Raw genomic sequence first — 14,969 nt, 5'->3', positions numbered from 1 at the left:
AATTTACTTACATCAATATAATTACTTCCAGAGATCATGTGCTATACTCAAAACTCTGACACTGGTAACTAATTAGTAGGAAGCTACAATGTATTACCATCTGACATACCTGCTGTGCTTGTGGGAATTGTTGAAATTATTGTTGATACTTGTGTGCTGGGTGTTGTTGAAACATCAGAACTACTCCTTGTATTACTGGGAGAAGTTACTGTCTGAGTGTTTGTTGTGTCAATGCTGGAAGAAGTAACTGTTGGTGCCTGGGTGCTCATTGCTGCAGTGCTGGAGGAACTTGTTATGTCCGAAGAGGGATTTGTCTGAGCCATGGTTGGGGTCACACTCAAAGACAGCTGTGAGCTATGACTGGATGATAGCGTCAGATCTGAGATATGGCAGAGGAAGGTACTTCACAATATGACTTTATGGCTACATATATAGTATCTGTGCTGTATTAGGATATATAGAGTGTGTAATGAGCTACAAGGTGCAACACTATTGTTTAGTTACCTATACAGGTGCATATATTTCAGTTACCGGTCATTGGGGCATTTAGGAAGTTACAGTACTTGGTAAATGATACTTATACATTGTCAACATCAGGCAACACATGAACACATACACACTCCTAGGTAAAGTGCTGATGTCACAATCAGGTAACAATAGGCAACAATAATAACAGGGAGCACCTTTAGAATACAGCACCACAACTTCTCTTGAGGATGTTCTCTGCTGTAGGTCAAGTGTTACTAAGACAAGCAACCAGTTTGTGAGAATCTGTCAGATGCGAACCTGCGACCTTCGGATTGTTAGCCCGACAGCTAACCGACTGAGCTACGTCCACACTGTTACACATTGTGCAAATTTATCGAGTCATTTCTGTGACATCACGGAAAAGAACGGAAAGCATCGAATAGGTCACAGACAATTACGAAGGTTATGGGTAGACTTAGTGTCTCGTGATTTTAATCTTCGGACAATTGCCGAATGGCCCCAATGCCATTTGGCACAGTCGACCCATTCAGTAATCTACAAGATACCGCGTTGTGTGGAATGAGCCGATATGGCTCCAACTGAAAACTGTTGTTGACGTGAGGCTCCAGACGTTGATTTCATGGTGCATGCATGAATGACATGCTTTCATAAAAATCATGAAAACTGTTGTTGACGTGAGGCGTCAGACGTTGATTTCATGGTGCATGCATGAATGACATGCTTTCATAAAAATCATCAGGTGATTTTGTGACAGAAAAGTGTTGTAGGGAACACTGTAAGGATAATGTGGATCACACTAAGAAATGAGGGAAACATGAGCATGTCTAGTGATGGCACGAGGGTGAGATAGCCTTCGAATCATTACTGAACAAATGTAGCATGTGAAAGGCGCTTGAGTGCAAGTGCCAGGTCAATTTCCATTACCCAAAATTTCTACATTAAACCATTTCATCATGTAATTTTGACATTTTTGGTCTCCCGTTTCTTGTGTGAAAAAAGGTATTAAAAATGCAAACGGAAAAACAACAAATGGCACTCATGCATTACACAGGACATCTACCTACTATATTGGGTCCCTTACCCTAACCCTAGCCCTAACCCTAGCCCTAGCCCTAGCCCTAAACCATTGAAATAATCCTAATAAATAGAATACACTGACCGAACCGGCACGAAAATGGCTGATGTTTCCAGTGTAATGCATTCTTACAGCTTCGAAAAATAAAATACTAATAAACTCCATTTCTGCGTAATGATGCAAATTACTTAATGAATAAAATATATATGTATATTAGTTCTCTGATGAAATTCTTCAAAGGCATTTAGAAGTTGGTGTAGTAATACAAGACAAATCTTATGGTGAAAAATAAACCAAGAAGTTGTTATCCATAAGATTTGTCTTGTATTATATTAGTTCTCATTAATAATTCATTTAGTCCTAATAGTTAAGTTGAAACTGAAATATAAAATATATTTAAATAATTAAATTGACCAAAACTGCTAATAATAGATATCACAAAACAAAACACCTCAGCACCACTTAATACAAACAAATATGAGCGTATTAGTGAAAAAAAAATAAAATTTTAAACTGGTGCTTGCGAAACATTGTGCATCCACCAGTAAACAACTACCCATACTGGAAACTCTCAACACAGTTGGAACATACGCAATGACATAGCTAGTAGAGATGAAACATCAGTGAGCGGAGCTTATATGCACTCGCTGAGCTAAACCACGTTGCTATGCCGGCGTCATAGGGCATTGTTTCCAGAACGTGCTTTTGAACAAAATCACATAAAATTGCGTAAAAGGGTATAATGATGTATTTTTAAAGTTTGTGGTGCTGTATTCTAAAGGTAGGCTGATAACAGAAAGTAGATAGACGAGTGATCACTCTTGAACATAGAGATTTTTTCTGGGTTACATCTTCTTTTTATTAGAAGAAGATGTAACCCAGAAAAAATCTCTATGTTCATCAAATATCATCTTCTAAAATGCCAATCAAGCATCTGATCACTCTTGGCTGGTCTGGCTCCTGAATGTTTCTAGGGCAACAGTCCTGACCTCACTCAAACCAATGACACATAGAGTTCATGCTCAAACACAGACTATTATGTCTCATTAGGTCAAATACTTTGTAACCAATTTGTCCCTGTAATATGTACACCAACACATAACATGTAAAGCAACACCACACAGAGATGCAGTACACACAACCAGAAACATATACAGAGTCCAGAATAATCTCAAAATTTCAAACTTGGCCAGTGACATGTAACAACCCAGAGTCACTATTAATATTGGTATTCATACTTTGTCACCAAACGTAGAGCTCTTTAACACAAAACAAATAGTTCACATGATATGAATGGTTTGTTCTCATCTTTCAAGCACCTTCCTTAAGTAAACATGAATGTACTCTCAAATAATTGATTCTGTAATGGGTCAGTTGAGTTTAGGTTTCTTTCTTTCTTTGTTGTTTAATTCTGCACTCATCAATATTTACGCTATATGACGGCGGTCTGTAAGTAATCGAGTCTGGACCAGACAATCCAGTGATCAACCGCATGAAACTCAATCTATGCAACTGAGATACAATCACATGTGTCAAACAAGTCAGTGAGCCTGACCACCAGTGATCCCGCTTATGACTAGGATGGGTTGTTGAAGACCAATTCTAACCTGGACCATCACGGGTTGTTAGAGTTTCTGTGTCATCATGGCATCAGCAAAGACATGTGAATTCTTGTATGTTTCTTTAAGGGGCAGGGATAATATGACATGCTATGCATCTGGGTCACTTAGCATGGGAGTGAAACTTATCTCACTATTGGAACAATGAAGTTGAAATAATTACTTGTATCTAATCTTCAGACATCTGCCACAACCATATTACAATTTTATTCTGGTCATGCATTTACATCCACACATATTCTCATTTCCAGTTTACAGCCTACAGAATAGAAAAAGGCATCTTGCAATTTTCACACTAACTGCACCTTTCTTGCAATTTTCACCTGCCAGTTCTTAATTTGGGAACTTCAAACATTTAATTTACTTACATCAATATAATTACTTCCAGAGATCATGTGCTATACTCAAAAACTCTGACACTGGTAACTAATTAGTAGGAAGCTACAATGTATTACCATCTGACATTACGTTTAATTTTAATGATATTATAAAGGGCTGTTACCGGGACTGTTTGCTTGCTATATGGGAGTTGTTTGAAATTATTGTTGATACTTGTGTGCTGGGTGTTGTTGAAACATCAGAACTACTACCTGCCTTGTGGGAGTTGTTGAAATTATTACTTGTGTGCTGGGTGTTGTTGAAACATCAGAACTACTCCTTGGGAGAAGTTACTGTCTGAGTGTTTGTTGTGTCAATGCTGGAAGAAGTAACTGTTGGTGCCTGGGCGCTCATTGCTGCAGTGCTGGAGGAACTTGTTATGTCCGAAGAGGGATTTGTCTGAGCCCTGGTTGGGGTCACACTCAAAGACAGCTGTGAGCTATGACTGGATGATAGCGTCAGATCTGAGATATGGCAGAGGAAGGTACTTCACAATATGACTTTATGGCTATATACAGAATCTGTGCTGTATTAGGATATATAGAGTGTGTAATGAGCTACAAGGTGCAACACTATCGTTTAGTAACCTATACAGGTGCATATATTTCAGTTACCGGTCATTGGGGCATTTAGGAAGTTACAGTACTTGGTAAATGATACTTATACATTGTCAACATCAGGCAACACATGAACACATACACACTCCTAGGTAAAGTGCTGATGTCACAATCAGGTAACAATAGGCAACAATAATAACAGGGAGCACCTTTAGAATACAGCACCACAACTTCTCTTGAGGATGTTCTCTGCTGTAGGTCATGTGTTACTAAGACAAGCAACCAGTTTGTGAGAATCTGTCAGATGCGAACCCGCGACCTTCGGATTGTTAGCCCGACAGCTAACCGACTGAGCTACGTCCACACTGTTACACATTGTGCAAATTTATCAAGTCATTCCTGTGACGTCACGGAAATGAACGGAAAGCATCGAATAGGTCACGGACAATTACGAAGGTTACGGGTAGACTTAGTGTCTCATGATTTTAATCTTCAGACAATTGCCGAATGGCCCCGATGCCATTTGGCACACTCATCCCATTCAGTAATCTACCGTATATGACCGTCTATAAGCCGAGTCAATGGAAAACGAGGCGGGTAATCAGTTCGTGATTGTTGAATGGGGTAAAATAAGCAAGCCAGTTTGTTGCTACAATAAATATGGTATTTAGAGAAGCAAAATATATTAAGCATTTTCTGTCAACTACACTTCGTTTCGATCTGTGAGTAGACACAATATATATGACAGTGAATTCTTTGAATAATGTGGACCAAAGTTGTAATTATTGGTAACTGCCAGTTGTCTGTGGTCTGTGTTTGCCGCGATTAGGACCCCATCGCGGGGGATCGACTTATGCACGAAACATACCATTTTGACACTGTTTTAAGGGTCAAGTTTGGGGGTCGTCTTATCCATGGGGTCGTCTTACAGACGGTCATATACGGTACAAGAGACCGTGTTGTGTGGAATGAGCCGATATGGCTCCAACTGAAAACTGTTGTTGACGTGAGGCGTCAGACGTTGATTTCATGGTGCATGCATGAATGACATGCTTTCATAAAAATCATCAGGTGATTTTGTGACAGAAAAGTGTTGTAGGGAACACTGTAAGGATAATGTGGATCACACTAAGAAATGAGGGAAACATGAGCATGTCTAGTGATGGCACGAGGGTGAGATAGCCTTCGAATCATTACTGAACAAATGTAGCATGTGAAAGGCGCTTGAGTGCAAGTGCCAGGTCAATTTCCATTACCCAAAATTTCTACATTAAACCATTTCATCATGTAATTTTAACGTTTTTGGTCTCCCATTTTTTTTGTGTGAAAAAAGGTATTAAAAATGCAAACGGAAAAACAACAAATGGCACTCATGCATTACACAGGACATCTACCTACTATATTGGGTCCCTTACCCTAACCCTAACCCTAACCCTAACCCTAAACCATTGAAGTAATCCTAATAAATAGAATACACTGACCGAACCGGCACGAAAATGGCTGATGTTTCCAGTGTAATGCATTCTTACAGCTTCGAAAAATAAAATACTAATAAACTCCATTTCTGTGTAATGATGCAAATTACTTAATGAATAAAATAATGTAATTTTCTGAGTAAAATTGATATTTTATACTTATCCTGACTCACGCTTATTGCTTGTCTCCTTCCTCTTGCGAACTTAGTGGAACACTTGTATCTCCTATTGAAGCTCCCTTCAATAAAACAGACGTAAAATCACTACTCACCAGAGTTGTCTCTATTTCCGTTTTGGCGGGAAACCGTGGCGCCACCGTTCCCCCACGCTTCACTCTCTCCTGATTATGAGCCTGACACTAGAATTTGCAGGGAAATCCAAAGTGTCTAGTGGGGAGGTTGGGAGGGCTTACCTCATGAGTCAGGATAAGTATAAAATATCAATTTTACTCAGAAAATTACATATTTTTCCTTATCCTGACTCATGCTTATTGCTTGTAGAATCCGACGGATTGGCGGCGGGCTGTTACTTTGGATTTCATGTAGTGATTTACGTCATCTATACCCCCCCTATGGGAACTTCGTATTGGCACTGTATGTAACTGCTAATCTCTGCTGCTGCTGCGACCTTGTCCTTCCAGCTGCCTTTTGATCGGGGGACCACAATAGTTAACTTTTGGTCCTTTCTTTATGTGGATTTTTTGCGACTCCATTTCTTGATGCAAGCACCAAGTGGAGAAGCGACCCTTTTCTGTACGAGTATCCTTACAAGTACTGGGTCATATCACTTATGCTAGTCGTTAGACGTGCATTGAGACTTAAGCAGAACTCTGCTGAGTGTAGGCTTTGTGGGACTGTTAACTGTTGTGCTACAACCAGTGGCCCGAAATGGTGAATGCCAGAGACGTCCTCGGTGGCGATGTCCCTCAGCTAGTGGTTTGCAAACACCATGTCTGATTTCCAAAAGCAGCCCTCCATTATCGTCTTGAGCGAGCAATTCCCATGTAGAGCGAGTGTTGACGCCAGAGCTCTAACTTCGTGTGGGTTGGAGGCTTTTGGAGGATCTAGTCCTGCTGCTTTGTAGGCCCGTAGTATGACAGTTCAGATCCAGATTTTTATCGTAGTGCGAGAGACCTCCGTCTGTGTCGCTGTCGATATCGGGACGAAAAGTCGCTTGAACTTGCGTCACCTGCTTCTGGATCGTTGTAGATATACTTTTAATGCTCTCACTGGGCACAAGGATAGGTCATGCGTATCTTGTGGTCCAAGGACGGAGGATAATGCTGGGACGTGGAATTGTCTGTCCGGTTGACCTGGCAGTTGATTCTTTGCGATGAAATCCCATCGTAGTCCCATATGCACTGTGTTTTGATTTTCATCAAAGCGTGTTCTCTCGTAGTCCAGAGCATGTATTTCCGACATCCTGGCTGCTGTTGCTAGGGCTAGCAGGAACAGCGTCTTTTGTGTCAAGAATTCGAAGGATGTCCTGTCTAATGGTTCGTAGACGGCACTGGTGAGATGTCATAGAACAACGTTGAGGTCCCACGCCAGAGCTTTGAATCTCTGTTTTTGGTCCTCCAATTTATAAGAGCGTAGCAAGGCCAGTAACTCTGGTACTTTCGTTAGCTTGGCACCTGTCCTCATAGTGATGACTGAGCTCAATGCCGCTAGGTATGTTGAGAGTGTAGACCCTTTTAACCGTTTTGTTTGCCGTAGGTGACAAATGTAGTCCGCCATTTGAGGGTGCGTCGCCTTTCTAGCTGAAAAACCGTTCCTTGCAGCATATGTCTCAAAACTTCGCCACTTCTCGTCGTACAAGTTGCGTGTAGACTTGCGTAGAGCTAGTGTCACTGCTTTCGCTGCTCTGGCGGAGTACCCTCTCTTGTTCAAGCACGCTTTGATACAGTCCACACGTGTGTAGTCGGAACGCCCCTGGGTTGCCATGTGCCTGCTTTGTGTGAGGATGTACTAGTAGATTCGTCCACTCTGGTAGTTGCAGTTGCGGTGGTCCTAGTTCTTGTCTGAGAATGGGGAACCACACTCTCGCTGGCGAGTAGGGCGCGACCAAAATCAGTTGGAGGTCCGTGGTCTGGCTGATTTTCTGCAACACCCTTGGTATTAGAGCTGGCGGTGGAAACGCGTACACGTTTAGTCCTTCCCAGGATATGCTGAGAGCATCCGTTGCCCACGCTCGTGGATCTGGTATTGGTGAGACGAATATTGTTAGCTGACTGTTGAAGCTTGCGGCGAAGAGGTCTATTAGTGGGGTTCCCATCTCCTTGATGATCTGTTTGAAGATCTCTGGATGTAGCATCCATTCCGTTGGAGATGGTTGAGTTGGACGGGGAGAGGGCGTCTGCTATCACATTCATGGCTCCTCGAATGTGGCATGCTTGCATGTGGATGTTCAGATCGTCGGTTAGGTCGAACAGTTGAAAGCAGAGGTCCAGCAGGTTCGATGATCTTGTTGATCCTTGCTTGTTTAAGTAAAACGCCACTGTGGAGTTGTCCGTGTGCACCATTAGATCAGCATTCTGTTGAATGTTGGCCCAGTGGAGTATGGCGTTGATGACTGCTTTCATTTCCAACATGTTGATGTGCAGATTTTCCTCCTCGTAGCTCCATCTCCCGGCCGCCACTTCGTTGTCGAGGTGTGCTCCCCAACCTTGGAGTGACGCATCCACGTACAGGTGAGTCTTGCACTCCGGCTCTGCTAAGTAGGTGCTTTCGCAGACATTCGATCTCTGGGTCCACCATAGTAGATGTGGTCTTAGGTAGTCCGGGAGACCGAAGGGGTCCAGGTCGTCGAGATGAGCATTGATGAAGACCTGTAATGGGCATAGTTGTAACCGACCTCTGGCTGTCATGTCTTGTGCTGATGTGAGGAGACCCAACAGACTCTGCCATTGTCGTAGTGGCCACGGAGAGAGTAGAGCTTGTGAGATTGTCTGTTGAATCTTGAGCCATCGGTCCTCTGGTACGACGATGCGGTTCTGCGTCCTGAGAAATCTGATGCCTAGGAACTGCAGGTCCTGTGTAGGTTCTAGGTCCGACTTGAGGAGATTCACTAGCCACCCCAGTTGTGTAAGCAGTCTGATGGTGAAGTCCAGCTGTAATCTGAGATGCTTGGGATCTTGATGGACTTGAATCCTGTCGTCGAGGTAGAATGCACTGCGTAGACCTCGATGATGTAGATATGTGACTATGGGCTTCGTCACCCAACCAGGGGGCCGATGATATTCCAAATGGCAGGACCTTCCATTGGTAGTGAAGACCGTCCAGTGTAAACCTGAGGTACTTCCTCGAGGCCGGATGTACAGGAATATGCAGGTAGGCGTCCTGTAGATCTATGCTGGCCATGTAGTCCATCGGATGGATGAGGTGGAGTAATTGAGGTAGATGTATCATGCGGAACTTAGGAGGACTGCGTTGATAGTCTCTGGTGTGATGTGGGCTGGATCCATGACCTATGGCTCATATTGAAGATAAGTCGGAACTTTTCTTTGGAATTTTTCTTGGGCACTAGGAAAACTGGGGAGTAGAACCCTGGTGTGATGTGGGCTGGATCCATGACTTCTATGGCTTGCTTCTCTAGTAGAGATTTATCTATTGTAGTATAACCGCATCCTCTCGTAACCTCTCTGTCAGATGGGTCTTGAAGACGAACTTGTGAGGGTTAACTGTAAGCGGTAGAGCTGCTTTTAGTTGTATACGATATCCGTTTCTTAGGACCCTGGATACAAACGGATCTTGCAGTAGTCCCCAGTTATCCCAGTACAGTTGAAGACGTCCACCCACTTGTGAAGGTTGTACGGGAACGGCTGGGGGTGGAAGACTCCAGTCGTTCGAACCCCTCTTTCATCGTCGATGATCCCTGGCGCCTCTGGGTGCCCTGCCTCGTCCGGGTCGTCCTCTATAGTTGCCGGTTGGGCGACAAAAAGAATCTTTTCCGCCTCTGGAGGTACTCATTTTCTTGTCCCTTGCCTTCTGGATCCCGGCGAACTTCGACCTGCCCGAGTAGCGCTGGGATGTCTGCCTGATGACGCTGGCCAGTGTATCAATGGACTTGATCATGAGGACCTCTCTGGAGTCTTTGGTGACTTCCTTGGCAACGTTGTCAATCTCTCCAGCGTAGATGGATGGAGTTGACCATGGGGCGCTGTAGAGTGACTTGGTGAAGCGTTCACTCCAGCTGCAGGAGGCGAGGAGACCTTGACTAGAGTCCCTGATGAGCGTTTCGTTGACTACCCTTGATCTGTTGAGGCCGAAGAACATTCGCCTGGTCATCGTTTCGACTTGCGCCAACTTCTTGTCTTCGATCTTATAAGACTTGGTCTTGGTATCGCTGATGACTTTGTAGTTCTCGTCGATGTCCTGTGCCTTCAGGAACGGATCCATGTTGTGGGATGAGAACTTTTTGGCATTGAACTGTGGCAGATGCGGCGCCTGGGCTTTCCTGGCTTTCTTGAAGGCTGCGTCCAAGTTTTCTGGGACCGCTGCGATGGGATCAGTCGGTGGGAGAGTGATCGTGTTGATGTCATCATCCTGCATTAGATAGGTGTGAGCTGCATTCACTTCCTCAGAGGGTGACGCCAAGTCCAGACCGTTGGCCATCCAGTAGCGTATTTCTGAGTCCGAGAAAATGATCCCGCCATCGTCCTCTGTGACAGGTGGATTGAGCAAGGGATCTTATTCCTCCTCCGGCAGTGATCTGGGCGGTGACCTCGCGACAGCGGGGACCTGCGTGGAGACCTGCGCGGAGACCTGCGTGGAGACTTGCGGGGCGACCTTCGTGGAGACCTTCGTGGAGACCTTCGCGGAGACCTGCGCGGAGACCTGCGTGGAGAGGAGCCCGGTGAACTGCGTCTTGTAGGGTGACCTGCGCGGAGACCTGTGCGGAGATGAGCGACTCTTGATCGCGAATGCCTCGGCGAATCCCTCGACGATCTGCGTGATGTGGAAGAAGTTTTGGAAACTGTATCCGAAGTCCTTCGCGAGTGCCTTCGCAAATGCTGATCATCTGAGTCCGCATCTGAGGATAGGCGATTGGTCCTTTGCGAGGGCCTTCGCGAATGCTGATCGTCCGATTCCGTATCCGGGGATGGGCGAGCCATCCTTCCCGAGTGCCTTCGCGAATGCTGATCGTCCGAGTCCGCAGCAGGGGATGGTTGAGCCATCCTTCGCGCAGGCTGGTCCTGAGGCGTAGATCTGTTCCCAGACGTCACGTTGGCGGAGGGCCTCTCTGAAGCGTCGTCTGCGTTCGCTGCGGGCTGGGTGTTGATCGTGCGGGTTGAATGTCTGCGGTGACAGATGAGCTGCCCTTTCTGTGGTGGTAGCGATATGGTCCAAGGATCGTTCATCTGCCATCAGCGTAGATACCTCGGGCTGCGGAGAGATCTGCGCTGAAGTCACCATTGCTGAGACTGGCCTCTTCTTGTGGCGTATCTCTGGGATGACGAGCAGCTGCTCATGGTAGAGTCCCTGGTCCGTCAACAGGGCAATCTCGGACGAGAAAGTACATGTAGTCTGCGCTGATTTCCCCGTAGAGGTGGTTGTCGCCCTTGGGGTGCGTAGCCGTCTCTGGGTAGATGACGACTTCTTACTCTTAGGCTGCGACGATGGGACGTCCGGAGTAGCAGGCCTCTTCTTGGAGGTGGCGGACACCGTCCAACGCCCGTCCCCCAAGGAAGTCTCCGGCGTAGGCGTAGCACCAGACGGAAGAGGGTCGTCTGACATCAGTTGACTCGTGAGGGACTCAGCTGGTTTATCCATGACCTGACAAACCTGTCTCGACCTATCTGCAGCACGTCTAAGGACGCAAAGAAGGTACTGTAAACGTATTATATTTCGCGCAGGTTTTATTTTCGCGTAAAACATTTTAGCGCGAAAATTTATACACCGCGAATAAACCTGTCATTCATTCAGTCTAGCCACGCTCGTCCCTGAGTTGTTGCCATAACACATCAAGTTTGAAGACAGAAATCTACGGGAATCTTAAAATGACGACTGATAGTAGCATAAAGAATCATACTTAACTGTCGCTGTAATGTATTTCCCAAAACATAATTAAATAATGAGCCAAATCCCATCGCCGAATTAGCGAAAACAGCAATGTGTGTTGTGGCCGCCATGGAAATTGGTCACATGACAGATGGTTTGATACAAAACAGATTACCATGAAACGACTTGGAAAGAAATAATACAGCAGTATTTTATTTATTCATTAAGATTTTATTTACCAGTACATCATGAAGCGAATAGTCACTTAACACTCAATCATCTCATTCACAACAACCCGGCTTGTTTGAAATCACAAAGAGCTTCATATACAGTAGAAGTTAATTCGTCAGAATTCGGAACATAAGACTGATGTGTTTTTCATCTCTTCCGTGAGTAAACGGATTACTGTGTACTAGTATATCGCACAGATAGGGACTTCCTGTGAGTATGCAATAAATGCCGCCTGACAGGTTAAGCCACTCTGTTTGTTTTCACTGTTATTAGTTGCGGCCAAAGAGACAGCTGGCAGTTCCGGCAATTACTGATTGCGCGAATAATTGACCGTGCGATGTAGTCTAAACTGTCAATTCCGCGAAAATTGCACCACGTGAAAATAAGTACGTTTACAGTATTTATTAAATGCAAAACTATTTAAATGCTGGCAATGAATGCAGCGCGAGCTGGAAGAACATGGCTCAGTGCAGCTAGGGCACAGTTGATGAGGGTCAGCAGCAGAGAATCAAAATCTACAATTGAAACAGGTTTTCATGAAAGGTAAACAACTGAACAAACACGGACAAAACCGTGAATAAACAGTGCTAAATACGACTAAATTTCAAACCATATTGTAGTAGAATACTAACTAAACCTCTATAAAAGTAGAATAGAGGATAATAACTAAGTAATAAAAGGATATAGTACCGTATAAGAGACACAGGCACTCTCACAACCTGCCCACAGGGCGAAGAAGGAGAGAGTGAAGCGGCGGGGAACGGTGGCGCCACGGTTTCCCGCCAAAACGGAAATAGAGACAACTCTGGTGAGTAGTGATTTTATGTCTGTTTTATTGAAGGGAGCTTCAATAGGAGATACAAGTGTTCCACTAAGTTCGCAAGAGGAAGGAGACAAGCAATAAGCATGAGTCAGGATAAGGAAAAATTATATATATTAGTTCTCTGATGAAATTCTTCGAAGGCATTTAGAAGTTGGTGTAGTAATACAAGACAAATCTTATGGTGAAAAATAAACCAAGAAGTTGTTATCTGTGAAAAATAAACCAAAAAGTTGTTATCCATAAGATTTGTCTTGTATTATATTAGTTCTCATTTATAATTCATTTAGTCCTAATAGTTAAGTTGAAACTGAAATATGAAATATATTTAAATAATTAAATTGACAAAAAACTGCTAATAATAGATATGGCAGAATGTGACTGGTGTAACCCATTCTTACTAAATAAAAAAAATATACAAAACAAAACACCTCAGCACCACTTAATACAAATAAATATGAGCGTATTAGTGAAAAAAATAATAATTTTAAACTGGTGCTTGCGAAACATTGTGCAACCGCCAGTAAACAACTACTGGAAACTCTCAACATAGTTGGAACATACGCAATGACATAGCTAGTAGAGATGAAACATCAGTGAGCGGAGCTTATATGCACTCGCTGAGCTAGACAACCACGTTGCTATGCCCGGCGTCATAGGGCATTGTTTCCAGAACGTGCTTTTGAACAAAATCACATAAAATTGCGTAAAAGGGTATAATGATGTATTTTTAAAGTTTGTGGTGCTGTATTCTAAAGGTAGGCTGATAACAGAAAGTAGATAGAAGAGTGATCACTCTTGGCTGGTCTGGCTCCTGAATGTTTCTAGGGCAACAGTCCTGACCTCACTCAAACCAATGACACATAGAGTTCATGCTCAAACACAGACTATTATGTCTCATTAGGTCAAATACTTTGTAACCAATTTGTCCCTGTAATATGCACACCAACACATAACATGTAAAGCAACACCACACAGAGATGCAGTACACACAACCAGAAACATATACAGAGTCCAGAATAATCTCAAACTTACAAACTTGGCCAGTGACATATAACAACCCAGAGTCACTATTAATATTGGTATTCATTCTTTGTCACCAAACGTAGAGCTCTTTAACTCATTAAGGCCGAGAGACGCATATATGGGGCAAATTAATCAGCTCCTCACAGCGAGTGACGTGTTTATGGGGCAGGTAATTAGCAGTTTCTCACAGAGAGAGCCCCGTACAGTCGTCAACAGAAAGCACCTCTTATTCAGCGAGAGACGCACATGTGTGTTGTACTTTTAAAAATCGCACTGTACATATTATTTCAACCAATTTAGCAGTACTGAGCAAATGTTAGCTTTTCTTACGAGAGATCCCACCTTTAGTATCAATCAGAAGAAGTATTTAAAGTTGTTTTACTTATCGAAAAACACTCAAATGAGGACAAATAAACTCGCCAAAGTGTCTATCTACTCCTATTTGTCTTATGTGTATATTTCATACATCGTTACCAGTGTGTATGTTTACAATACACAAACTGTTACATGATAGCTTGAGTTGATAAAGCCGAAACCCAGCATATCGACTGGTCAACGATACAGCCAATAACCAATCTCTATCCAAGCTGCTGAGTGACCAAACGTGCTCTTCAGAAATTTCGCCCATGCCCTGTCACCTGTCCTTTCCTCTGTGACAGGTATCTCATGATACGATTGGTCGCAGATAACATATGACCAGCCACTACATTGAACAGTTGAGATACCGAACGTTCTATTCGGGAAATTTGATGACGCCCTATCACGTGACTCTTTGTTTTATGTCTATGCAAGGAATATGTAGTATACATTTTGTATATGTATGTTTGTATGGTCATGTATGTTTTCTGCATTAAATCTGTATGAAATAAAGTGCAATGCTATGAATGTGCTTTGTGCTAGTCACAGACTTGCGTTACAGTACTTTCATTAAAATAATTCGTAAACACTAGAAATGTATCGGCAAAACCGCTATTTTCGTCGAAGATTATAAAGTATGAAAGTAAATTCTCCTTTACAGTATGTCATTGTCATAGATGTTTTGTAAATTTAAACCTCACACAATGATATAAGAGAGAGAATTTGTTAACATGTGTCTCATCTGTTACATACAAAGAATACATGTGTATGCATATTGTGATAAAATATAAATGTACAAGCCGACAAAAGGTCTACAAGAGAAACTTGCAATAAAATTACATAAAGCTTGCAATACACGACATGTATTCACACCTGATTTCTTTCAACATATATCTTTACGACACAATCAAACAATCAGGACTTGTTTGTACGACTAGACAGT

The 14,969-nt window shown here is 43.3% G+C and overlaps 1 protein-coding gene across 3 annotated transcripts in view; it reads right to left on the bottom strand.

Annotated features, from left to right (window-relative positions):
* LOC124272358 (mucin-4-like) overlaps positions 1-14,969 on the bottom strand; it is a 45,534-nt gene that overhangs the window by 16,308 nt on the left and 14,257 nt on the right. For 2 of the 3 annotated variants that reach the window (XM_046707527.1, XM_046707528.1), the window contains exon 1: positions 110-377. The exons of the other annotated variant lie outside the window; for it this stretch is intronic. In XM_046707527.1, the coding sequence (XP_046563483.1) occupies positions 110-323 (214 nt within the window). In that variant the 5' untranslated portion in view covers positions 324-377. Of the gene's footprint in view, positions 1-109; positions 378-14,969 lie in introns of those variants that run through there. 3 annotated transcript variants of the gene reach the window in all.

The sequence above is a fragment of the Haliotis rubra genome, unplaced genomic scaffold (genome assembly GCF_003918875.1).
Source record: "Haliotis rubra isolate DU_JTF1 unplaced genomic scaffold, ASM391887v1 Scf169, whole genome shotgun sequence".
NCBI classification, from domain to species: domain Eukaryota; kingdom Metazoa; phylum Mollusca; class Gastropoda; order Lepetellida; family Haliotidae; genus Haliotis; species Haliotis rubra.
The sequence above is the reverse complement of the archived record's forward strand: the minus strand, read 5'-3'. Positions and strand labels throughout refer to the sequence as shown.